At 44.4% G+C, this 27,054-nt stretch overlaps 1 protein-coding gene across 3 annotated transcripts in view; it reads left to right on the top strand.

The window, feature by feature from the left end:
- FGFR1OP2 (FGFR1 oncogene partner 2) overlaps window positions 1-26,355 on the top strand; it is a 57,698-nt gene extending 31,343 nt beyond the window's left edge. Inside the window, exons 3-8 of one of the 3 annotated variants that reach the window (XR_012242969.1) lie at window positions 2,600-2,717; window positions 13,379-13,521; window positions 14,491-14,586; window positions 18,406-18,519; window positions 21,380-24,298; window positions 24,663-26,355. Coding sequence is in view for 2 of the 3 variants with exons in the window: in XM_073621750.1 (XP_073477851.1) it covers window positions 2,600-2,717; window positions 13,379-13,521; window positions 14,491-14,586; window positions 18,406-18,519; window positions 21,380-21,517 (609 nt within the window). In the remaining variant the exon portion in view is untranslated. Of the gene's footprint in view, window positions 1-2,599; window positions 2,718-13,378; window positions 13,522-14,490; window positions 14,587-18,405; window positions 18,520-21,379; window positions 24,398-24,662 lie in introns of those variants that run through there. The other 2 variants (XM_073621750.1, XM_073621751.1) reach the window with 2 other exon arrangements.
- The last annotated feature ends 699 nt before the right edge of the window (window positions 26,356-27,054 follow it).

The following is a 27,054-nucleotide window of genomic DNA, read 5'->3' as shown; positions in this document are numbered from 1 at the left end:
GACCTTCATTTCATTAACATTATCGCCTGGATCTCCTATCAGCTCAGGAGCAGGCGTTTGGTCGTAAGGTCCTTCAGGCAGTTGTCCCTCCCAAGACTGGTAAGTTCTGGCTCATCGTCTCATGGGCTGTCCTGGAAGACGCTTGGAGAAAAGCTGAGTTAGACTTACCGGTAACTCCTTTTCTGAGAGTCTTCCAGGACAGCCGGATTCCCACCCGGTATTGTCTAAAGTTATGTGCATTATGCATGTTTTGCAGGGTCCTACGGTTCTTGAGAAGACTGACATGGGCCTGGAGGACCGCCCTTTTATCTGGTGGGGGTGACGTGTTTCCTGTCCTGGTAGGAGGAGCCCAAGGTCTCATGGGCTGTCCTGGAAGACTCTCAGAAAAGGAGTTACCAGTAAGTCTAACTCAGCTTTTTTTGCACTAAGCAGGCTAGACATTGAGCCATGAGGAAGTAGAAAAGAACAGTCAAAAGACCTGCATAACAAGGTAATGAAACTTTATAACGATGGAAAAGTATATAAAAAGATATCCATAGCCTTGAATATGCCAGTCAGTACTGTTTAATCACTTATTAAGAAGTGGAAAATTAGGGGCTCTTTTGATACCAAGCCAAGGTCAGGTAGACAAAGAAAGATTGCAGCCACAACTGGTGGAAGAATTGCTCAGGATACAAAGAAAAACCCACATGTAACCTCAGGAGAAATACAGGCTGCTCTCCAAAATGACTGTGTGGTTGTTTTTAAGGAGCACAATTCAACGATACAAAACAGCTGCATGGTTGAGGTGCCAGAAGGAAGCCTTTACTGCGCCAATGCCACAAAAAAGCCAATGAGACATGTCAAGGTGGTGTTGGGCATATTGTAACCAGGCTTTTTTGTGCAGTAAAGGCTTCTTTCTGGCAACTTGACCATGCAGCTCTTTTTTTTGTTCAAGAATCATCATATTGTGCTCCTTAAAAACAACCACACCATCTTTTTCCAGAGAAGCCTGTATTTCTCCTGAGGTTACCTGTGGGTTTTTCTTTGTATCCCGAACAGTTCCTGTGGCAGTTGTGACTGAAATATTTCTTGATCTACCTGACCTTGGCTTGGTATCAAGAGATCCCCAAATTTTCCACTAATTATTAGGTGATTGAACAGTACTGACTGGCATATTCAAGGCGTTGGATATCTTTTTATATCCTTTTCTATCTTTGTAAAGTTTCATTACCTTGTTACGCAGGTCTTTTGACTGGTTATTTTCTACCTCCTCATGGCTCAGTGTCTAGCCAGCTTAGTGCATCCATGTGAGAGCTAACAAAATCATTGACTATTTATACACAGACACTAATTATGATTTAAAAAGCCACAAATTTGGGAAATTTGTGAAACCTTTTAATTGCCATTTTAACCCATGTGTGCCACCTTCTGTGTCTGTACCAAGGCCAAACATTCCAGGGTATGTAAACTTTTTATCTGGGCCATTTGGGTGATTTCTGTTATGATTTAAAAAGGATCCAAAAAACGACGTGGTAATAAATGGCTTCATGTGATTGCTATCCTTAAATAAAAGACAGTTTTTTTGTCATGATCAGTCATATTTTCAATATTAATGTCAAAATTTTACAATTTCTGCCCCGGGTATGCAAACTTTTGCCAACTGTATACTGTACTTGTCAAAGATTTCCAGCTTTGTTCTACATGATTCAGAATTTGCCACAGTGTACTGCCTACTAGCCAATCCCACCACCACCACCACTACTGCCACTGAACCCATCAACCACCCAGCATTGCCACTGATCACATCCCCCTCCCCAAGCATTGCCACTGATCCCTAGGAGTTTTCTGTCTATTGATGGGTCCCCTCACCTCCCCAGTCCATAGTGTGCAGGCAGTGAGGAGATCATGTGCTATAACCTTTGGCAACCAATCAGTGAGCAGTAATTATGTGCACTAACCTCATGCAACCAATCATTGAGCGGTAAGGATATGCAGTAAACGCTAGCAACCAATCAGTGAGCAGTATTAAGGTACAGTAATCTCTAGCAACCAATCAACAAGCAAAAGTCATGTGCTGTAACCTCTAGCAAATAATCAGTGAGCCATAATGTGTGCTGTAACCTCTAGCAGCCAGTCAGTGAGCGGTGATGATACACTGTAACCTTTTGGCAACCAATCACAATCTCTGCCTGATCGTATTCAGTAAACTGATTTTAAGTCTAGCTGCTATTTATTGTATGTCTCAAAACAGGTGGAGAGGGAAATTTGCATGGAGGAGGGGTCCAAAAAAATGTTTGCCCAGGGTCCAATCAATATTAAAAACGGCCCTATATGCAGCATTATGGCAACTGCAGATCAAACCGTGGCTAAGATGGCAGCTTCTTTGGCTATAAAAAATAGGAGGATTTAGTTCTGCTTTAAGTGACACGTCCTCTTTAAATATACAGCCATAACATGGTAAATATTGCAAATCTTTTAAAGCCACTGAATTTATCAGTTGAAGTTACCATGGCTATTGGCAATTATTTAGAGTTGCTTCATCTCGTCCTTCACTCCAAGCGTTCTGTGTATTGTGCTGTGTGTTTTGTGGTGTAAGCTCTGATTTCTCTTCTGATAGTACCAAGAGGAAATTCAGGAACTGAATGAGGTTGCGAGACACCGACCACGGTCTACGCTGGTGCTAGGAATCCAGCAGGAGAATCGGCAGATCAGGGAACTTCAGCAAGAAAACAAAGGTTGGTTCTTTCACATTTCTTGACTTTTACCAATGTGCTTCAAAATGCACTCAAATGTATTTTAAAGAGAAAATGTTTACTGAGTCCTACCTGCAGGGCTGCCATCAGGGGGGTACAGCCGATACACATGTACTGGGCCCGGAGTCCGGCATCCAGGAAGTGTGCAGGAGAGAGGAGCCGGAGGAGAAATAGTGCAGGAGAGGTGCCGTAGGCTAAGCACAGTAAGCTGGCAGGGCGAGACTCGGAGATTTTATGAGGGAGGGACTTAACAGCCTTTCAGTTGCTGATTGGCTGAGGAGGCGGGCTGCTCCGCCTCATGCTGCCTCCTTAGCCAATAGTTACACAGGGGTCACTGTCCATCACTGCAGACCTCGTGCTTCCTGTGTGGGTTGGAGGGATAGAATTCCTCTGCAAAGAAGCTGCTGCAGAGATTGAGGTGAGTGTGGAAAAAAAAAAAACGGTTTGCCTGAAGCTGCTAGAAGACATATACAGTGCACAGCCTGTGCCCCCTGGTAATATCAGTCACTGTATTGCCAACTCTATTGCTGTCCTTTTAGCAGGTTGAAAGTAACTTTACACATGTGTAGCATAGGTGTCAGCTTATGTCACCATGTTAAAAGGACAGCAATATGGGTAGCATTACAGTGACTGTTATTCGTCCAGGTTCACTAAACTAGCCAATGCTCTGAAAAGCAATACATGCGGATTGTTTTTCAGGCCCCTTTCAAATAAGTGGTCCGATGGAGTCCTCCTGTCCATTTTTGAGGCAAACTCGATCGGACCATCCATTCTCCTCTATGGAATGGCAGATTTAAATGGAAATTTGTCCGTTTACACCCGCCTACCTCCAATCTGATCTGATCTGATCTGGCAAAAAGAAAAGATGGAAGGGCATCCATTCCCCTCTGTCTGGCCGGATCAGAGGGCATTTGGGTATAAACAGACAGCATGAGTGGACACATCTGTCAGTTGCCCGCTTAGCTTGGCAAGGGATCCACGGACAGATCCTGCTGAGAAAAACTGGATCGGCCCATGTGAAAATTGAAGCTAGAGTGCAGATGAGGACGGCCATAGACTGTTTGCATCTCGGTCTGTTTAGCAGAGACTGGCCAATATTCAAACTATGTGTGGGTAGGCTGAATGTACCCAAGTTGATTGATCGAACAACTTGAGTACAACCAGCTTGTCAAATTTTACATACATAGTTACATAGTAGGCGAGGTTGAAAAAAGACACAAGTCCATCAAGTCCAACCTATGTGTGATTATGTGTCAGTATTACATTGTATATCCCTGTATGTTGCGGTCATTCAGGCACTTATCTAATAGTTTCTTGAAGCTATCAATGCTCCCCACTGAGACCACCGCCTGTGGAAGGGAATTCCACATCCTTGCCGCTCTTACAGTAAAGAACCCTCTACGTAGTTTAAGATTAAACCTCTTTTCTTCTTATTTTAATGAGTGGCCACGAGTCTTGTTAAACTCTCTTCTGCGAAAAAGTTTTAATTCTATTGTAGGGTCACCAGTACGGTCTTTGTATATTGAAATCATATCCCCTCTCAAGCGTCTCTTCTCCAGAGAGAATAAGTTCAGTGCTCGCAACCTTTCCTCATAACTAAAATCCTCCAGACCCTTTATTAGCTTTGTTGCCCTTCTTTTTACTCCCTCCATTTCCAGCACATCCTTCCTGAGGACTGGTGCCCAGAACTGGACAGCATACTCTAGGTGCGGCTGGACCAGAGTCTTGTAGAGTGGGAGAGCTCTTGTAGCCACTAGCAATAATTACTGTGTTCTCCTGACGGGGGCAGTTTTCCTGCCCCCCACTGGGAGAATACAATGGCTCCACAGCAGGGATTCCCCCATCAACACTGTCTGTGTTGATGGGGGAATCGAGCTAATTTTTTTTTCCTGCAACCCGTGGGACACAGATGGGGTGAGGTCCCATAGACACAACAGGTAGTGAGGGAGAAATGCCCTTGGAGACACTTGCCACCAGAACCGGAGTCCCAGGATGGAGGAGATGGGACTGGAGGAGGATGATATGGGATAGAGGACAATGGGACTGGAGGAGGAGGAGGAGGACGTGGGACTGGAGGAGAAGGACGTGGGACTGGAGGAGAAGGACGTGGGACTGGAGGAGAAGGACGTGGGACTGGAGGAGAAGGACGTGGGACTGGAGGAGAAGGACGTGGGACAGGAGGAGGAGGAGGAGATGGGTCTGGAGGAGGAGGAGGAGGAGGATGTGGGATGTAGGAGATGGGACTGGAGAAGGAGGACATGGGCTGGAGGAGATGGGACTGGAGGAGGAGAAGGAGATGGGACTGGAGGAGAGGGAGGACAGGGTATGGAGGAGATGAGACTGGAGGAGGATGTGGGATGGAGGAGATGGGACTGGAGGAGGAGGAGATGGGACTGGAGGAGAATAAGGACATGGGATGGAGGAAATGGAGCTGGAGGAGAAGGACATGGGATCGGGGAGATGGGACTCGGTGGGGAATGTTGATGGTCAGGTCCGGGGATTGGGGGGGGGCAGGCCTAAAACTGTGTAAATTTCTGATGGCAGCCCTGCCTACCTGATGTGTTAATTCCAAGTGTCCTGATCCTCCCTTTACAAAAATAGGATTTTTATAACAGCTTACCTGTAAAATCCTTTTCTTTTGAGGTACATCACGGGACACAGAGCCTCAGTAATTACTGATGGGTTATAGGGTATTACTAGGTGATTGGACACTGGCACACCCTAGACAGGAAGTTCAACCCCCTATAAAACCCCTCCCCTTACTGGGGATACCTCAGTTTTGTAGCAAAGCAATATAAGTGTATTAGAAGAGGGGCGGGACCTCTATGTCCTTTGATTTACCTCAAAAGAAAAGGATTTTACAGGTAAGCTGTTATAAAAATCCTATTTTCTTTCTCATACCTCACGGGACACAGAGCCTCAGTAATTACTGATGGGGTGTCCCAGAGCAATGCTATTTGAGGGGAGGGGACCACACAACGTAGGGTGTAATCAGACCTGAGGACCTCATACCGCTGCCTGCAGCACACTACGCCCAGAGGCGATATCCTCATGCCTTCCCATATCCACCTGATAAAATCTGGTGAATGTATAGACTGAAGACCAGGTTGCAGATTTGAGCCATAGAGGCCCAGTGATGCACCGCCCAAGAAGCACTAATAGCCCTTGTGGAGTGTGCCTTGATTTGAAAAGATGGAATCTTCTGTTTCAAATTGTAAGCTTGAATAATCATTTGTCGAATCCATTTTGAAATGGTAGACTTTGATGCTGCCTGTCCTCTATTGGGACCTTCTGGCAACACGAACAAAACATCCGTTTTGCAAATTTGAGCAGTTGCCTCCAGATAGGCTTTGACTGCTCTTACTACATCCAAAGAATGTAGTGACCTTTCTTCCGTAGAACAGGGATCTGGAAAAAAGGAAGGTAGAACAATATCTTGGTTTAGATGAAAATCTGAAACCACTTTCGGTAGAAAGCTAGGATGAGGGCGCAATACCACTCTATCCTTATGCATGATTAAATAAGGCTCTTTACAGGAAAGGGCTGCTAATTCTGATACTTTTCTAGCAGAAGAAATGGCTATCAGAAAAATTAACTTTCTTGTCAACAAGACCAAGGGAATTTGACGTATTGGTTCAAAAGGCTGTTTCTGTAAAACTGACAGAACCAAATTCAAGTCCCAGGGGTTTAGGGGCGCCTTAACCGGAGGATTAAGACGCGTTACCCCCTGCATAAATTTTCAGACTAAAGAATGTGAAGCAAGTGGTCGTTGAAATAATACTGATAAGGTCGAGACCTGGCCCTTGATGGTACTCAAGGCCAGCTTCATTTCTAATCCCATTTGTAGAAAGTCAAGAATTCTACCTATGACATATTTTCTGGGATGCCAACCCCTGGCTTCACACCAGGATACATAAGTCTTCCAGACTCTATGATAGATTACTCTAGAAGCTGGCTTCCTTGCATTGATCAAAGTAGAGATCACAGGACCTGAAAGCCCACGATTCTTCAGAACGTGGGTTTCAATAGCCAAACCGTCAAATTCAGCGTTTGTAAGGCAGGATGGAACACTGGACCTTGAGATAACAGGTCTGGACGTGACGGTAGGGGCTACGGGAAACCTACTGTCATCCTTACTATTTCTGCATACCAAGCTCTCCTGGGCCAAGCTGGGGCCACCAGAAGTACCGACTTCTTTTCCTGCCTGATCCTGCAAAGGAGTCGTGGCAGTAGCAGAATAGGAGGGAATGCATAAATCAGTGAGAACCGATGCCACGGAATCACCAACGCATCTGTCCCGCATGCAAGAGGATCCTTTGTTCTTGCCACAAACTTGCCGATCTTTTTGTTGAATCTGGATGCAAAGCGATCTACATCTGGAACCCCCCATCTTTGGCATATGGCCCAAAAGACGTCGGGGTGAAGAGACCATTCCTCTGGGACTAACCGCTGGCGACTCAAATAGTCCGCCTGCCAGTTCTCTATCCCCGGCATGAAAACTGCTGATATGCATGGCACATGCTTTTCTGCCCAGACTAAAATTTGGTTCACTTCTCCCTGAGCTGCACGACTCCTGGTGCCTCCTTGGTGATTGATATAAGCCACTGCTGTGGCATTGTTGGACTGGATCCTGACAGGGCAACCCTGTAGCCTGAGAGTCCAGGCCTTTAGGGCTAGATACGCCACACGGATCTCCAGAATGTTGATGGGTAAGGTCCTCTCGATTTTGGACCATTCCCCTTGGACCTGCAGACTGTTCCAGAACTGCTCCCCAACCCGAAAGACTGGCATCCGTTGTTACCACTGTCCAGGTAACCGGTAAAAAGGATTTCCCTTTTTGCAGGTTTTCGGGTATTAACCACCAACTGAGGCTCTGACGCACTGTAGGAGACAGACGCATTAGAAAGTCTAATGCCTGCACTTTCTTGTTCCAGGCAGACAGGATACTGTGTTGCAGCAGTCTCGAATGAAACTGAGAATAGGTAACTGCTTCGAATGAAGCCACCATCTTTCCCAGCAGCTTCATACAAAGGCGAACAGAAGGACCCTTTTTTGTCCTGACTACCTGAATCAGTTCTTTAAGGCACTGATCTTTGCCTGAGGTAAAAATACCTTCTCTTGGCTTGTATCTATGACCAGGCCCAAATACTCTAGTCTTCTTACTGGTTTTAAGAAAGACTTTTCTAAGTTGAGAATCCAACCTAGGTATTCCAAGTAGTTGACTGTGGTGACCAAGTTCTGGTCCAGGCAGGCTACCGACCGGTCTATCAAGAGCAGGTCGTCTAGGTATGCTATGACTGTTATACCTTGGGCCCTTAATCTGGCCAGAGGAGGAGCCAAGATCTTTGTAAACACCCGAGGTGCAGTGGCTAGCCCGAAAGGCAGGGCTATAAACTGAAAGTGGTGTTTTTCTACTTCGAAACGCAAGTACTTTTGATGAGCAGGGAAAATGGGTACATGCAGGTACGCATCCTTGATGTCTATTGACGCCAGAAGTTCTCCTTCTTGTAGGATGGAGACTACTGATCGAATTGATTCCATGCGAAACGATCGAATCATTAGGAATCGGTTTAGATCCTTTAGATCCAGAATGGGTCTGACATCTCCATTTGGTTTTGTAACCGTGAAAAGGTTTGAATAAAACCCTAATCCCTGCTCTTCCGTGGGAACAACCACGATGACCTTTTGCGACAATAGCCACTCCAATGCTAGAAGGAGAGACTGATTTTTCTCTGGATCTCTGGGGACATTTGATCTGAGGAAACGAGGAGAGGGCAATACTCGGAACTCCAGTTTGTAACCTAGAGTTACCGTGGAGATCACCCATCTGTCCTGGAAATCTTCATGCCAGAGCCTTGAGAACTATAGCAGTCTTCCCCCCACCCGAGCGAGCGGGGGCGCTCCTTCATGAAGAGGCTTTAGCGTCTTTTCTAGTAGGCTTCTTCCCTGACTCTGAAATTTATTTCTTGAGCCTGACGGAGGAGGCCGTCGCGACTGCCTGGAGGCTGATGCTCCTGGCACTGGGGAAAGAGCCCGTTTAAAAGAGGGACGTTTACTCCTTTTCTTAACTAGTAAGAGTGTGCTTTTTTCACTAGAGATCTTTTGGATATAATTGTCCAAATCCTCTCCAAACAGCCTTGCACCACGAAATGGAAATCCAGCCAGAAGCTTCTTACATGGTGATTCGGCTGACCAACTTTTCAACCATAAGTTTCTACGCATATGCACCAACCCGAGCGAAAGGCGAGCGGTTTGGATGATACAATCTCTGATTGTGTCAACAGCAAAACATAAAGCCACTGGAAGGTTGGCCAACCCCTGGGCTTGCTGTTCAGGTAAAACTTTGAGGACCTGTTTTATATGGTCTCTCAAGTATTGACAGACTCCGATTGCTGCTACTGCAGGTTGAGCTACTGAACCTGCCAAGGAAAAAACATTTTTTAACAGGAATTCCATTTTTTTGTCAGTTGGATCTCTAAGCATCTGAGCATTGCCGACGGGACAAGTCAGGCTTTTATTAACGGAGGAAATGGCGGCGGCAATTGCCGGTATACCCCACATTTTTCTACATTTTTCCTCCATAGGATAAAGTGTTGAAAACTTTTTAGGCGGAAAAAAATGTTTATCTGGGTGATCCCACTCAGAATAAATGAGCTTTTCTAGTAAACTATGAACAGGAAAAGCATGTGTTGTTTGAGGAGGCTTCAGTGAACCCAAAGAAGAGGAGGGTTCTTTAACTGACTCAGATACGGGTAACTTAAATGTGGAGCTGACCAATCCAGCAAAAATTTGCACTAACACCTTCTCATCCTGAGAAGCTGAAGAGGGCCCTTCTCCACTTGATTCCCCAGAAGAGGAATTATCAGTCTCATCCCGATCCTCTGAGAGGGATTCCTCTCCTTTTTCCCAGAGTTCCTCTGCTTGAGGGTCATGGGTGACCGAGGGAGACCTAGTGCGTTTTCTTCCACTGAGTGAAGATGCGATTAAGGCCATTTAGTCGTTCCTCTAATCCATTAATGGTTGAGGAGAAAACCTCCTGTGTAATGTATACAGGGGCTGAAGTGCCAGAAGCAGATGCAGCCCCTGACCCCGACGGCTCACCCTGGCCAGCCATCCCCGGTCCTTCAGGGGGGGGAGGTGCTGCAGAAGGGGGGTCCTCAGAGCCTGAGGGAGATCCCCTAGAGCCTCTGGTTTTCGGGGTATTCGTACCTCTTCTATGCCAAGTAACAAGGTGGAGGTACCACAAGAAAACACTGACTGACTGCTGAGCGATGTAGTTCAGCAACTGCCGCTGCTACCAGTGCTCAGTCTGGTGTTTAAGTAAATGCTGCCTGGGAGAATGCCTGTGTCCCACCTCACATGCGCCCGTCAGCTACTGTGTCCCTCCATAGGCTGTGTGCACCTGAAAGAGAGTGCACTTTATAGCCTGTATAGCCAGCGATGTGGGCGTTTAATCACGCCGGACGTCGCATTAATGCTCCGCCCCCCCCTCGCTTTTTTCAAAAAACTAGTGCTTTCTTGCGCGAGCCGGGGCTCCGATCCTCGGGACAAGCATGGAGGGGAGGCTGGGGTGGAGGAGAGAGAAGGGCCGGTGGATGGGAACCTGCCTAAAAAATGGCGTTAGTGGCGGCGGCAGCGTGGTGCGGTATACTACCGCTGCTTGCTCAGGCCACCCTGGCCCCCCTAAGCCATGGGGGGGAGAATCCTTCAGGAGAGAACCCCCCCAACCCATCCTACCTGGAGCCTGGCTGGAGGAGCGTACAGCGTGGACACTGAGACAGACGGAACAGGAAATTTTTTTTTTTTTTTTTTTTTTTATGTCATATTGTAGTATATAAGATTTCCTATCATTTGAGCCCAGTCTTGCCACACAGAGTTAATCCATCTCTGAGCAATCCTCTTATTGTTTAGTGAGAAAATCCTTGACAAAATGAGGAAAACTTAGTCAAATACGCCCCCTTGCTGTGAGTGACAGGTAATTTACATATCTCGTGCACCAGCCTAAGTAAGACACAGGCAGTATTTTATAATTCCCCCCTACTCCTTTCTTCTGCTGCTCTGCCAGGATTGGCTGTTCCACATAATCTCAGATTATGTGCTATATATATATATTATGCTGTGTCCAGCAGCAACCCCCCCCCCCCCCCCCCCGTAAATGACATTTCCGTCCTTTCCTCCGCTCTCCATCCTGACAGAGCCCGCTGGAATGGAGGGGAGTCGGCTGCGGGGGATGAGGGGGGGTGGAGGAGGAAGACACAGCAGGCGGATAAGGACAGGAGGGGGGCCAGAGAAGAAGGGGAGGTGGTGGTGGTGGTGGAGAGAACACGTCAGGCACTGGAGGAGGAGGACACAAGGGACAGTCGGGGGTGATCAGTGCAGTGGAGGGACAGCCGTGAGCACCGATCTCCCTGCATGGTGTTTGATCAGCTGCTTCTCCTTCTCTGCTTCCTCAGGGGGATCTGTGCTCACAGCTGTCCCCACCGCACTGATTATCCCCGACTGTCACTGGACAGTGACAGGAGCCATGAGCGCGCTCCTCTTCCCCTATGCGCGCACTTTTCACTCCGGCCAGGCGCGAGTGTAGAGGTGGGCGGGGAGTCTGGTGATGTCATGACTCTGCCCACCGAGCGCCGTACAACGGACCCGCCCACTGAATCCGGCGTTTTTGGGGGCTGCAAACAGACAGAGGGGAGACATTTGAAAGGTAAGGCTACATGCAGGAGGCATATATATCCTTATAGATCACCCCTATGGCAGTACTTAAAAAAAGATGGGAGTGGGTTTACATCCACTTTAAAGGAGAAAACCTACTAGAATTGAAAAAAAAAATTCCTGAGGAGTCTCCCTTACCTTATCCAGCTGCAGGGTTCTGTTATACAGACCCAATCTTCACCTCTCACGGTGGGCTCCCTTTGAAAAAACCTTCAGAGACTGGGGCCTCCTTGAATAGGAGGATCCGCAGTTCTGGCCCCGTAAAGCACCCCACCAGGGATATGGCTGAAAAAAACAAATACTGGATCCCGGGGTCCAGCTCTCTAAAAAGAGAAGCGTTACAGGTAAAACCTCGTTTCTTCGGACACGAGGCCCGGGTACCATCCAATTTGGCCTTAAAAAGCACTTTGAATGGATCCGGTTACATGGCTTGCCCCAGTATAGGATATTCCTTTGGAGCTCAGCACAGCACATCTTATTCGTGACCAACACCTAAGACACTGGCGAAAAAACTGAGGTATCCCCAGTAAGGGGAGGGGTTATATAGGGGGTTGAACTTCCTGTCTAGGGTGTGCCAGTGTCAAATTACCTAGTGATACCCTATAATCCATCAGTAATTACTGAGGCTCTGTGTCCCGTGATGTACGAGAAAGAAACAAAATTTTCACCATTTACTGCACTGGAGTTACAGCTCTGTATGAAGCTGAATTCCAGCTATCTCTTGATTCATGCACAATTGTACAGACTCTTCCTCTGTACTTTATAGATGGATGGCAGGAGTCAGAGGAGTGGGCACTCCTAGGCAGGTTGCATTAGTATGCAAAGCACCCTAGGTGATGCCCACATGTGAGGCTGAGCCTCCATAAAAGAACTGAATTCCAATAAATGTAAGGGATGGGCCAGGGACAGTCAGGCCAAGGAAGAAAGCACTAGATGATTCTGGATGCCCTCCAACCAGGAAATTAGGCACATTCTATGTGACTTTCTGCAGCTTCAGAGTAAGCAATTCCTTGTGAGAGAGGCCTGTACAACTTTGTAAGATTGATGAGGAGGCTGAAGTTCATGGTGGGAAAATAATGGTTATTCAGCTGTAACAGGTTCATGTATTCCTTGGTTAATAATTTTCAGATATGATATTTAATTTGAGCAAATGATCCAATTTGGTTTGTATTTTGTTCTGATGAATGCAAAGCGTTCTCTGATTGGAGGAGCTAAAGAGGAGGGGCTGGGATGTCCTCCTATTCCAGGCAGCAAATGCTTTGCATTCATTTAGAGAATACAAAGCATTCTCTAAATGGCATCTGTGCCAAGCGGCTGACCAATTGTTCAAAATGTAGCAGGGCAGCTACTTGGCACGGGACCCAAAAGCAAGTGGAGATCAGGTATGGTATCTTCATAGTTACATTGGTCCAAACTGGACCAATGTATGTATAAAATATTGATCCAGGTTTCAATTTTACTTTAGTCTGTTTGGGCCAAGCTGGCCCAAACAAACTATTTCCATTACCAAATAATGCAAATACAAGCTTTCCTTTGCGTGGCCAAGGTGGAAATTGCACCATCATATGCCCTTCTCTCCACCTCCTTTTGACCATAGATGGTCGTGGGAAGCCATGCATCCATTGATAAAAATACAAGATTTCTGAATGGCGAAATTTTGACAGACTGGAAGTCACCCATACTACTGTCGAAGCACAGTACCGCTTATTGTATGTAGTTAATGCTACTACAGTTCATTACAGGGCACATGGCAGCAGCATTGTTTAGAAGTGGAAATATATTTTTTGGGCCAGCTCAATTAAAACCTGGAATTCTACTTTAACCCTTTTTTCCCCCCTGTATTTGTTGGACAACTCCATGGGAATTCTATTCCTTGGTTTTTATTCTTCACTCCAAGCCCTTCTCAAATTGGTGTGTTTTTCTTCATCCAGAGCTTCGAACTTCCTTGGAAGAACATCAGTCAGCACTGGAGCTGATTATGAGTAAATACAGAGAGCAAATGTTCCGATTATTGATGGCAAGCAAGAAGGATGACCCCAGTGTTCTTGTCAAACTGAAAGAGCAGCATTCCAAGGTAAGCCGGGACCCAGTGTGTTTATAAAACATGAGGGATGAATATTACAAAACCACTTCCAATACAAATTTTAGTTTTGTGTGGCAGTGACTAAAGCTGATCTCCGGGCAAAACCTTTTTATCTCATATTTATTTGAAAAGGACATTTTTACCTTTTTAAAGTGCAACTAAAGGCAAAATGTATTTTTTATTTTTTTTTTTTGGATAGAGAGGGATTAGAACACCTGTCAGTTTTTATTACTATCTGTGTCCCCGTTAAGGAGATTCACCCTCTCTATTTGTCCTACTTACCATTATCATGGACAGTGAAAGTAAATGAAAATCCCAAATTTTTGGTTGACACTAGAACAGTAATAGAGGGGAAATCTTCCAATAGGGACACAAGTTCAGGTGACACCCTGAGATTCCCTCACTTTGAATTGATTTTCTCTCCCTCCTTGTTTTGGCTTTGGGACAGGAAGTGCAGGGAAATCTTCCCAATGGGACACAGATGGCAAAAAAAAACCAAAAAACTGCCAGGGGTTATAACCCTCCATTACTCTATCCACAATATAAAAAAGTTTTGCCCTTTTAGTTCCACTGTAAGCAATATGTTGTTTTTCAATGCAATCATCCCCCTCTGATAAAAAAAACGATTTGACTCATGCAGAATAAGAGCTCAATCTCCTTTTATTTTTGTTTTGTAAGCCTGGTGGCGGTTATGTCCGCTCTTCCCCTGGCCACCGGTCCTGTAACATCCCGTGTAGTTCCTTGTACAGCAAGCTGCAATGTAGTGGGAGGACCCAGGCAGCTCAGATTCCCTGTCTGACTCCCCCACTATCATAACGTTTTTTGACAGGCCAGGAGACCTCTGCTCTATCCTTCCACTATTACTAGGGATTGGCCAGAAACCCCCCACAATCCTACCTTCGTTCTTGCCCATTGTTGACTACAATTCTGGTTTATGAGAATTGTAGTTTTTCTTTGCAGACAGGAAATGATGTCATTTCTACGCTGATACAGCCTCCAGGTTCCAGGCATAGCTGTTATTTCCAATTCAAAGATGACATCACAGATTTTATCAAGGTAAATTTACACAGAAACTAGGTCATTAAAAAAAATAAAATAAATATATAACAAAAAATTGGAGATGCAATCTCAGTTTCAAAAACATTTTACTTCAAACTTCATGCATATACAAGTAACGACTGCACAGTTTCGGAAAATCCGTCCTTCATCAAGTTTTGTGTGTGTGAGATATATATATATATATATATATATATATATATATATATATATATATATATATATATATATATATATATATATATATATATATATATATAGGACACCGCACCGGTCTAGGGCTAGGCCGAAGCCGCGGCCTCACCTAAAAACTCCTGCCCGCAGCACCGGTCCTGGGGAGCTGCAGGCAGGAGTTTTTAGGCGAGGGCGCGGCTTTGGCCTAGTCCGCGGCATCCGGCCTTGCGGACTAGGCCGAAGCCGCAGCCTCGCCTAAAAACTCCTGCCCGCAGCTCCTCAGGACCGGCGCCGGTATTGGTGAAAAAAAAAAAATCGATTTGCTGAAAATTTGAATCGATTTGACCTCTCAACTCGATTCAAGATTCAAATCGATTTTTTCCCCCAGACCTAATATATACACACAGTATCTCACAAAATTGAGTACTCCCCTCACATTTTTGTAAATATTTTATGATATCTTTTCATGTGACAACACTGAAGAAATGACACTTTGCTACAATGTAAAGTAGTGAGTGTACAGCTTGTATAACAGTGTAAATTTGCTTTCCCTTCAAAATAACTCAACACACAGCCATCAATATCTAAACCGCTGGCAACAAAAGTGAGTACACAATTAGCCATTTTCCCTTCCCGGTGTCATGTGACTCGTTTGTGTTACAAGGTCTCAGGTGTGAATGGGGAACAGGTGTGTTAAATTTGGTGTTATCGCTCTCACTCTCTCATACTGGTCACTGGAAGTTCAACATGGCACCTCATGGCAAAGAACTCTCTGGGGATTTGAAAAAAAAAAAAGAATTGTTGCTCTACATAAAGATGGCCTAGGCTATTAGAAGATTGCCAAGACCCTGAAACTGAGTTTCAGCACAGTGGCCAAGACCATACAGCGGTTTAACAGGACAGGTTCCACTCAGAACAGGCCTCGCCATGGTTGACCAAAGGAGTTGAGTGCACGTGCTCAGCATCATATCCAGAGGTTGTCTTTGGGAAATAAACGTATGAGTGCTCCCAGCATTGCTGCAGTGGTTGAAGGAGGGGGTTAGCCTGTTAGTGCTCAGACTATACACCGCACGCTGTATCAAATTGGTCTGCATGGCTGTCATCCCAGAAGGAAGCCTCTTCTAAAGCTGATGCACAAGAAAGCCTGCAAACAGTTTGCTAAAGACAAGCAAACTAAGGAACCATTACTGGAACCATGTCCTGTGGTCTGATGAGACCAAGATAAACATATTTGATTCAGATGGTGTCAAGTGTGTGTGGCGGCAACCAGGTGAGGAGTACAAAGACAAGTGTGTCTTGCCTATAGTCAAGCATGGTGGTGGGAGTGTCATGGTCTGGGGCTGCATGAGTGCTAACGGCATTGGGGAGCTACAGTTCATCGAGGGAACCATGAATGTCAACATGTACTGTGACATACTGAAGCAGAGCGTGATCTCCTCCCTTCAGGGACTGGGCCGCAGGGCAGTATTCCAACATAACGACCCAAAACACACCTCCAAGAGGACCACTGCCTTGCTAAAGAAGCTGAGGGTAAAGGCGATGGACTGGTCAAGTGTGTCTCCAGACCTAAACCCTATTGAGCTTCTGTGTGGCATCCTCAAATGAAAGGTGGAGGAGTGCAAGGTCTCTAACATCCACCAGCTCCGTGATGTTGTCATGGAGGAGCGGAAGAGGACTCCAGAGACAATCTGTGAAGCTCTGGTGAACTCCATGCCCAAGAGGGTTAAGGCAGTGCTGGAAAATAATGGAGGCCACACAAAATATTGACACTTTGGGGCCAATTTAGACATTTTCACTTAGGGGAGTACTCACTTTTGTTTGCCAGCAGTTTAGACATTAACGGCTGTGTGTTGAGTTATTTTGAGGGGACAGCAAATTTACACTGTTATACAAGCTGTACACTCACTACTTTACATTGTAGCAAAGTGTCATTTCTTCAGTGTTGTCACATGAAAAGGTAGAATAAAACTTTTACAAAAATGTTGGGTGTACTCACTCTTGTGAGATATTGTGTGTGTGTGTGTGTGTGTGTGTGTGTGTGTGTGTGTGTGTGTGTGTGTGTGTGTATATATATATATATATATATATATATGGGACAGAAAGTATTCAGGCCCCCTTAAATTTTTCACTCTTTGTTATATTGCAGCCAGCTCTAGGAATGGTTCTGGTCGTCCCAAACGTCTTCCATTTAAGGATTATGGAGGCCACTGTGCTCTTAGGAACCTTAAGTGCAGCAGGAATTTTTTTGTAACCTTGGCCAGATCTGTGCCTTGCCACAATTCTGTCTCTGAGCTCTTCAGGCAGTTCCTTTGACCCATCTCAAGGATGATCAGAAGACATGGACAGCACCTGAGTTAACTATATGAGTGTCACAGCAAAGGGTCTGAATACTTAGGACCATGTGATATTTCAGGTTTTTTTTTAATAAATCTGCAAAAATGTCAACAATTCTGTGTTTTTCTGTCAATATGGGGTGCTGTGTGTACATTAATGAGGAAAAAATGAACTTAAATGATTTTAGCAAATGGCTGCAATATAACAAAGAGTGAAAAATTTAAGGGGGGTCTAAATACTTTCCGTCTCCACTGTATGTATATGTGTATATATATATATATATATATATATATATATATATATATATATATATATATATATATATATATATATATATATAGTAAAGGGATGGTAAATATGGGTAAAAATTAGTAACCAGCCCAGAGTTCAGCTTTAATGTTTTGTAAGAACCAGTATTTTGTGCGCTTCCTGTAAGTTGTCCCTTTAGAATACTTAACCAATATGTAAGTTAAGGCTACTTTGACACTCAGACCGCCCGAGCGCTAGTTTTACCGGCGCTGTGCGGGCAAGAGCAGGGCGCTTTTAACCCTGCCCCAAAGATGCTGCTTGCAGCACAAGGGAAAAGATTTACTATCAATCTGAGGTACCCCTTGTGCTGCTGGCTCCTTGTTTATTTGAAATGCCCCTCATCCCTGATGAAATGAATGATAAACGAACTCTGAATGGAGGACCAGTTGATGAATGAAAGGACCACCTCCTCCATTTAGAGATTGTTTTTCTTTTATAGAAGCTATAGTACAACTTCTATGAATGGAGGAGGTGGGCATAGTTGTTGCTCTTGATGAATGCAAATGTCAACCCCCTCCGTGCCGGAAGAATACGGCTGCAGGGGTTTGGAGGCTTTATCGGAGGAGGATTTCAGATTTACATGGAGCCAACAGCACCTATTTTGACTATACTTGGGTTTTATTAAGAAGGTGTCAATGATTGAAGGACTACCCTATTTCAAGGCTTTAACTACTTTAAAGCAGTCCTAAACACAGAAAAAAAATTGAGCTATTGTAACTATCTTGTTTCTTTACACAAATAATGAGGCCGTGAAATAGCTTTATTGGTAGGAGCAATAGAGCTCAATGTGGTTTTTGCTGGCCCTGCATCCCTTCTGTCAGCGGCATCTTTTCAGTACAGCAGAGATCAGGACATCAGTGGTGTGGGTGGCAGAAAAGGTAACAGTTGGTCATCTCTTCAGGGAGTGCGATTATTTTAATTTTTTTATTTAATTTTTTAGTTCCAGCAGCAGAGACTATTTAATCTCCATGAAGCAACTAAAAAAGATTTTCTTTTCATTAGGACTTACAGACTCATGTAGACAAAATTACGGAGATGACGGCAGTGATGAAACATGCAATTGAAATTGATGAACAATGTGGTGACCAGGAATATGACAGGATCCTCAAACTTGAGGTGTGTGTGTACTTACATGTAATTGAAGCTGATGGCTGCAAATTGGTAAATGACTTGTAATCAGGATGTTCCAAAATCCTTATTTTCCTGGTGATCTGGCAAGCAACACACCTCCTGTGTTACACAGACACCACTCTGGATGAAGGAGCACAGGGGACAGATTTGGACAATAGCATTGTCAGTCTGGGGAGGAGAGTGCTAGAAGTACTAGCAGATTTAAATACATTCAAAATTTGAAGCTAAAGTCCAGCTAATACTTTATAATCAGTTACAGCAAACAGTTTTTTTCCATTGTGAGATAAGTTTTCCATAAATGAATAAAAGCTGATAATTTCAAGCACCTCTGCCAGTGGTAAATGGTCTGTCTCATCCTTGTAACTGCAAAAGAGCTTTTCTGTTGAAAAGCAACTTGCTGGCTGGATCACCAGACGAAAGAAAGAAATCCTAAAGATAGGAAGCTAATGCAGCCATCACATCTAAGAATTGGTAAGCTATAATAATAATCTAATACATAATAATATATTATAAATATAATAAATGTATCCTTTAGGTTTAATACTGCTTTAGTAGCCAAAAAACTAAAAGAAGTAAGTGTTTGTGGCAAAATTGGTAATATCTTGGAAACCTGTAGAGGGGGTTGTGGTGTGCTCTTCTTCTTTTTTTGTTTTTTTGTGTTTTTGTTTCTTTCGTCTCCCAAAAATATGTTAAAGGTGTATTTAAAGCCAAAATTGTTACTTAGTTTTTGAGAGTGGTTATGGGATAGAAACGTTGCCAGATTGTTATTACTCTCTGTGTCCCTATTGGAAAAATGCACTCTTTCTGTTTGTACTGGTGACTGATTAGTACACACTGTCAATTTTTTTTCATTGAAACAAAAACTGACAGCTCAGGTTGGAACCGCTGTACTAACAATCTGATGTTGGTACAGCGATCTCCCCGCTGAGCTATTGTGTTCTGACAGGGGGGCAGCCTCATTCGGTGTCGTGTCCCTCCCGCCCACCCGCTAGAACACTCTGGTCAGCGCTGATCGGGAGCCGGTCGGCTGCTGGTTTTCCAGCATGCTCGTCCGTCAGAAGACGGCCGAACGTCCGGCTTCAGTCAGACCGGCTGCCATATACACGGGCCGTATGTCGGCTCGTTTTTATTGAACCGGCTGATATAGGCCCGTGTGTACTAGGCTTTAGGCTGGCCATACAATTTTTTTCTTCTTTCTTATATTTACCAAAACCATATAATATTAGGTCAAAGGTAAACACGTTTGTATGCAATCAGGCAGGCCCTTGCACTACAGAGTTGAAGGTAAATCTAAAAGAAATTCACAAGAAAATTGTATAATGTATGGCCAACTTTAAAGTGTATTTCCACTACAGTGGACAAATTGGGATAAAACCAGAAGCGTAACTAGAACCTTCAGGGCCCTGGTACAAGAAACCATGAGGGGGGGGGGCCCTTCCCACTGATCCTGGAGGCCTTTTACTTCTATCGTGGGATCCTTTTATTACTGTCCCACAGTGGGCCACCTTCCTTCCATTTTGGGGTCCCCCCACGGTGGTGGAACGGCAGAGCCCAGTCGCAAGTGCGACATTTGCGACCCTGCTAGTTTCGGCACTAGTGTCAATAGTTTTTTACTTTTGTTATTTTTATTTTTACCTTTTTGTTTTATGTTATATTATTTTTTACATATATTTTTTAAGACCCCGTTGGGGCTTTGGTGAAATATCAGGGGTCTAAACAGACCCCTGATCTCTCACATTTGAGACAGAGAAAGGGACTGATTCATCAGTCCCTTTCTCTGCAGCCTCAGCTGCACAGAATGAATGAACAGTAATAGCTCTGTACAAAGCTTCCCATTCATTCATAAACTGAGGAATAGCAAACACAGCTATGAATGAAAAGAAGAACGCCGATCACTGACTATTCATTACACATTTACCAGCCCCTTCCCAAACCCCCCCTCCCGCTCTATTCTGGAACCTAATTCTGTTTATGGGTAGCTGTGTTTGCCATAATTGACCTTGTCTGTACCGTGCAGGCAGATTTTCTCTATTAGTTGTAATTAGATTTTAATGCTGTCCTAACAAAGGGTTAAATGTTTATAGGCTAGGCTTCTTCATTGTATGGTAATGAGGACAGACTTAAGCCGGCCATACATGGATCGAAATTCATCTGGTTTAACAGGGTCCGGCGGAATTTCAATCCATATATGGGCACCCTGGTTGTACACAAGTCAATCCATTGATCATTGCGTTTTTCCAGAAAGCTTCCCACTGGCAGAACACAATAGCTCTCTGGGAGGGATTTCCCCATCAACACTAACTGTGTTGATGGGGGAACTGAACAATTTTCTTTCCTTCCACTCATGTTGGAAGGAAAGAAAATTACATAATCTATGGCCTGCCTAAAGCTTCATACACAATACTATCCAATGTTAGTACAGCGATCTCCCCTGCTGTTCTATTATGTTCTGACAGCCCCCCGGCCAGAACACTCCAGTCAAGTGCTCTTGCTAACAAGGAGCCGATCGGCAGACCTTTTTCAGTCATGCCCCTTCTCGGCTGCAGTACACACGGGCAGAACATCGGACGGTTTCTATTTAACCAGCCGCTGCTGCCCGACATTCGGCCCCTGTGTACTAGGCTTTACTCGTAACATTGTTTAAAAAAAAATTGACACCTTCACCTCCCAAAAAATTTTTTTCCCTGTGTGAATGGGAACACAAATCAAACATTGTGAGGTTTTCTCAATTGCGACTTCAAAAGTAGAAATACACTTTTAGTTTTATTTGAACCACATTCATGAGTAAGGCTCACTATTCCACTTTGTCATCAAACCTTCATTCTTTTATATTGTTCCCCAACAGCAAGAGAACAGAGGCTTACGAGAGATCCTCCAGATCACCCGGGAATCCTTCCTGAATCTCAGAAAAGATGAATCTCTAGACAGCTCCTCTCTTTCTACCCTAGTCAACAGCACGGACCATAATTTACGGAAAAGCTGAGGCCTCCATCTACTTCCGCCTGGATGGAATAGAGCCTATTAAAGGAACAACAAGCCAAATTCTGTGAAACACGATTTTTAAAGTTACTGCTGTCCTCTACTGGTATACTGGAAAACTGACGATTCACCTGGGGCCTGGACCCGCAGGAATCCCTGTATGTTTCACACAGAACCGGCAGCCTGCAAGATTATTTTACTGCTAGCCAGAGATGGCACAAGTTATTTATAGGGCATTGTAGAGTTCACTGATATTTTAGCTTTGGGGGGAAACGTAAATTTTGAAGCGCTATTTTTTAAAGAACTGTGTAGATAAATTTTGAAGTATTTTTATATCTTGGGTACGGAAATGTTATGAGTGCAAGATGGTCATTACATTCCTTCAAATATGCTGTCAGTTCTGTATTTTATAGGGGGATTAATGAGCCTATAAATCTGACAGTGGAATTATACTTTTTTTTTGCAGTCGTGAATGAAAGTTTTTAGAAAATCCTTTTCTTTCTGTTTGTGTGACCTTTGGAGAGATTTCTTCATTTATTCTCACTTCCTGTCCTGGAGGGTAACTAAAAGTAAGGGGAGGTCCTACCTTTTGACAGCTGTCCCCAAAACTTGTGTCCCTATTAAATAATTTACCATCACCTCCTGGGAACACAACATGAAATAAGAGGAAAACTCTCCAAAGTGAATGGAATCCCCTTTTAGATGGTGTCACTGGACAGGTTTGCCCGTATTTCTGCTCTGGTTAAAGTTAAAAAATGTTTGATTTTTTTTTTCTCACATTCATATTCAGGTGACAGCTGTCCCTAGGGCAGGAAATGTAGTTGAATTTCTGTAGTCGGAGCACAGTTGTTTAAAACTGAGGAGAGACTCTAACTCTTCAGCTGGTGAGTGAGAAGACCTTTGGGCCCCTTTGCAATGGGGTGCCCATTTGGCTCCCTTGGTGGGGGGGGCTGGCACTTTTGTGGTTGACACTGTCCACTGCTTTGCCAAGGCCATTTGGTGGATAACACCACACTCCCAGCATGACAAATAACAGTACTGAAATGGCGGCACCTTGTAAGTTCCTATGTTAGTTAGTAATGCTCCCCCTGGCATCTTAGGCAGAAGCTGTACATGGAGCCTTGGCTTTTGCCTACCCCTCCTCATGCTGAGCCCTTTCACCATCAGATTCCTGAGCATCAGCAGGCAGTACAAACTCTGGCATTTTAAAACTTTTGATACCAGTACAGATTTGCTTTAAAGGTCAGATCCACCCAACCCAGATTTTGGGTGAAAGGTTGAAGCGCCTCCCCCCCCCCCCCCCCCCCTCTCCCTGTTTTCCTTGTAATACTCATTTGGCGGGATACCTTATTGGAATTCAGTGTCTCTACCCCTCCTACCCAGCCATTAAAAAGCTGTCACTCTCTGACAGCTGCACCCCCTCCCCCCAGTTATTTGTATATACGTTATTAGAGTCAGTCATAACTGTTGAGATTATTATTGTCTCAGCAATTTAGTAGATCTGGGACTTATGGTTGGGAAATGTCACCACTGGTGTCTCTGAGAGACAGAAGAAGATGCCACGAGATTCAGCTTGTCAGCAACCACACCATCTGCAATGAGAAAATACATAGACTATTACTGAACTCCCCTTTAATGCAGGTTGCTGACTGTGATGGTGATCTAGAATTTTTAGTTGTGTACCGTTAAAAAAGATGAAGTTCACTTGCTGCATGCTTGTTTTGGGTAATAACTCGGAAATAACTGTAGTCAGGCAGCTGGCATTTTCAGGAGGAGACCAGTTATAGCCAACACCCTTTTATAGTATGTTACAGCTGAAGTATGTAAACCCTTAGTCTGTAAAATATATAATTGCTTATCACAAGCAGTGTGATCACCCTGCCACATTCCTAGAAATAGAAACTGGCAGCATGCTGTTAAAATTCAACACTGAAAGCTTTGTTTAAAATGTAACCTCTTTAATAAAGGCCAGTCTTGTGAATAAAATGCTACAGTGGAGGAGTTTCCAGAATGGGACACTTTTCAATTAACTGTTTGGCTCGTGTGGGGTTCCTCTTCCACAGCTGCTGCACAGTAATGCCCCGTACACACGGTCGGACATTCCGACAACAAAATCCTAGGATTTTTTCCGACGGATGTTGGCTCAAACTTGTCTTGCATACACACGGTCACACAAAGTTGTCGGAAAATCCGATCATTCTGAACACGGTGACATAAAACACGTACGTCGGGACTATAAACAGGGCAGTAGCCAAAAGCTTTCATCTCTTTATTTATTCTGAGCATGCGTGGCACTTTGTGCGTCGGATTTGTGTACACGTGATCGGAAATTCCGACAACGGATTTTGTTGTCGGAAAATTTTATAGCCTGCTCTCAAACTTTGTGTGTCGGAAAATCCGATGGAAAATGTGTGATGGAGCCCACACACGGTCGGAATTTCCGACAACAAGGTCCTATCACACATTTTCCGTCGGAAAATCCGACCGTGTGTACAGGGCATAAGCGATGTTATCACCAGGATCATCAGGTGAAAATAAGAAAAAAAAAGTCTGAAAAAGAAAATTAATGCAGCCTACACATCGAAGGTCTGGTAATCTGCAATATATTTCATTTAGTTATTGGGTTTAAATACAATTTAAAGGAAACCTTATCGCTGGGAGTAATGTGGGCTTCCATTGCTGATCCCCTTATGAAAAGAAATGAGTAGTAACAAACATAAAATCTCCTGTGCTTGAGAGTGGGCCCAGTGATATCTAGTAGGCTATACTTTCATCGATAAGCCTTGTCTTGCTGCCCTCATTAGACTGGGGAGTCTGAAACCACAAAACAGAGGGCGCACTGACCTAGGGCATTATCCTAAAAGCAAAACTTTATTATTATTGTAAAAGGTGGTAAGTATTATACCCAGAGTGACTATTGCATCAAAGCTCATCACAAAGAACAGCACCATCCTGTCCACAGTACATCATAACGTGACAGGACAAATGAAGATCCAATAGGCTTTTCATTTGTCCTGTCACATGTTATGATGTACTGGGGACAGGATGGTGCTGTTCTTTGTGATGAGCTTTGATGCAATAGTCACTCTGGGTATAATACTTACCACCTTTTACAATAATAAAGTTATGCTTTTAGGATAATGCACTAGGTCAGTGCACCCTCTGTTTTGTGAAATAGGAATGAGTACTGTGATTCCGAATATAATCAAGCAGGGGTGCTGTAGGCAGAATGAATTGCAGACGGTCATTGTTGGTGCTACATAAGCCACAGCCTTCAGTGCAGCAGATAAACTGGCTTTCCAGCTAACTATAATAGGTAGGTAAAGGCAGGTTATCGCTTTGCACCTACAGTGAGCCGCCATGAGAGAAAATGGGGTTTTACAACACTGTAAAGTATAGATTAAATAAGTAACACGGGGACACTGACCTGCATGAAGAGTGTGTACTGCCTTTGAAAAGGCTTTCTGTGCTTACAATTGAGGGCTGTAAAGCTCAGTTTTACTTACATGGGAGACCACGTTGTTACATAGAAGGATCCACAGTGATGTAAACCTTTTCAAAGCCACGGAAATTCCTCTTTAGGGGTCACATTGTAACGGCATACAGTGGAGACAGCCAAGATGGTAAATCATCTGGACAGTATATTGGTGACTGCCTTGTTGTGGGTGCTGAGGCGCTATAGTCACCTCAGTCTTGAGGTTGTGGAGAACAAGTCTGTAAAATGCTGATTGAGGGCCTGTACATAGAAAGGCAACAGCCATGTTTTTGACTCATAAACCGTTAGTTTAAATATATTCCAGGTGCATCAAAAGAAAAGATGTGAAATCTTTTTTTTTGTTAAGTCAGCCACATCCTAAGTAGAAAAGCCTGTCCCCCTGCAAGCATGATGCAGAGAAGGACCCTTGATCTGTGTGCAAGCAGAGGTCTCTCTAAGGTTTAACAATCTCTCTGGCTGAGCTAGAGCTCTCCAAACAGCTGGGAACATGAACTTTGCTGATCACAGAGCTATAGGTCTGCAGAGATCACTGCTTCCACACAGAGAGCCAGGGTCCTTTATGCAGCTGCGAGCAAGGATCAGTTTTAGAAAACTAAGTGTAAGACATTGCACACCTTTTTGTTTTTATGCTTCTGGAATATGACAGATTTAAATTAAAATTTCAGTTGGGAAAGATTCTCCCAGTGGCCAGAGTGCGATAACACAAGACTCTAAAGCTGGCAATAGATGGTTCGAATCTCGGCCGGTTCAGCCTGGACTGGCCAAGATTTGATCCGTGTATGGGCAGGCTGATTGCACCCAAGTCGATCTATTGATCGACTTGGGTACAACCAGCATGTTGAATTTGTAGTATGAGAGATTAGCTACAGCCGCTAGCAATAATCATTGTGTTCTCCCAGCAGTGACGGCTCCTGGTGCCCCCCTCCGCTGGGAGAACACAATAGGTCTACATGAGGGATTCCCTTATCGACACTGTTTGTGTTGATGGGGGGGGGGATCTAGCAATTTTTTTTTTCCTGCAACCCAAGGTTTCAGGAATAAAAAAAGTCACATTATCTATGGCCTGTCTAAATGGCCCTCAGACAAGAATGCACTACTGCAGGCTCACCAGAGCATCCACCCCTGCTTGATTAAATAAGCTGCCTGACCATTAAGTGACATTCTGCTGCAAAGATAACTTCCCCCAGTTCATAGGCCACAAGTATACATTAGAGTAATTAATTTATTGTTTCTGTGGACTGTTGGTATACATGTCATTCCTGTGTTGTTACCATATTGTGTGCCTGTTATTGATTGTGTTCAGATGCCACTATTTTAATTGTAAAATAAACATGGTGCAGTCTGCATATTTGAGTTTATTTATGCAGTATAATTGTGTGGCTATTTCACCATTCATGTGAGGCAGGGGCGGAGCCAGAGTCTAGTCTCGGGAGGGGCATTGCCAGAAAATATGTTTTTTTGGGGGCAACTTACCAGGGAAATGGCTGGTGTTGGCGCTTCAATCATCCCAGCACCATGGTTGTTATGGTGTCAGGATGATTGAAGAGCATTTTTTTTATTATTACATTGTTATATAAAATGAAATGGTTCAATTCGCCATAATGCAGAACCAGTGGGAACCCTGAGCGTGTCACTTGCCACCAGATGCAGATTGTCACTTGCCACAGGTTTTGGATTGTCACTTGCCTGCTGCCAGAAGCAGATTTTTACGTCACCTGCCACATTTTGAGGATTGTGACTTGCCACACGTTGCTGGTTGTCACTTGCCTGCCGCCAGATGCAGATTGTCACTTGCCACATCACCTGCCACATGTTGCGGATTGTCACTTGCCATGTCACCTGCCACATGTTGCGGATTGTCACCTGCCACATGTTGCGGACTGTCACTTGCTGCTAAGGTGGGGATGGTCTTTTGCTGTGTCCCAGAGTCAGGCAGCAGAGAGATGATGTAATCTCTCTGCTGCCTGCACAGTGAGGGCAGGCGTTGAGAGATGATGTCGGTTTCCCCTGGCTCTCGGCTGAGGTCAGAACTATGCCCCTCCAGC

This window comes from Aquarana catesbeiana, linkage group LG03 (assembly GCF_042186555.1).
Source record: "Aquarana catesbeiana isolate 2022-GZ linkage group LG03, ASM4218655v1, whole genome shotgun sequence".
NCBI classification, from domain to species: domain Eukaryota; kingdom Metazoa; phylum Chordata; class Amphibia; order Anura; family Ranidae; genus Aquarana; species Aquarana catesbeiana.
This window is presented reverse-complemented; position numbering and strand designations above follow the sequence as displayed.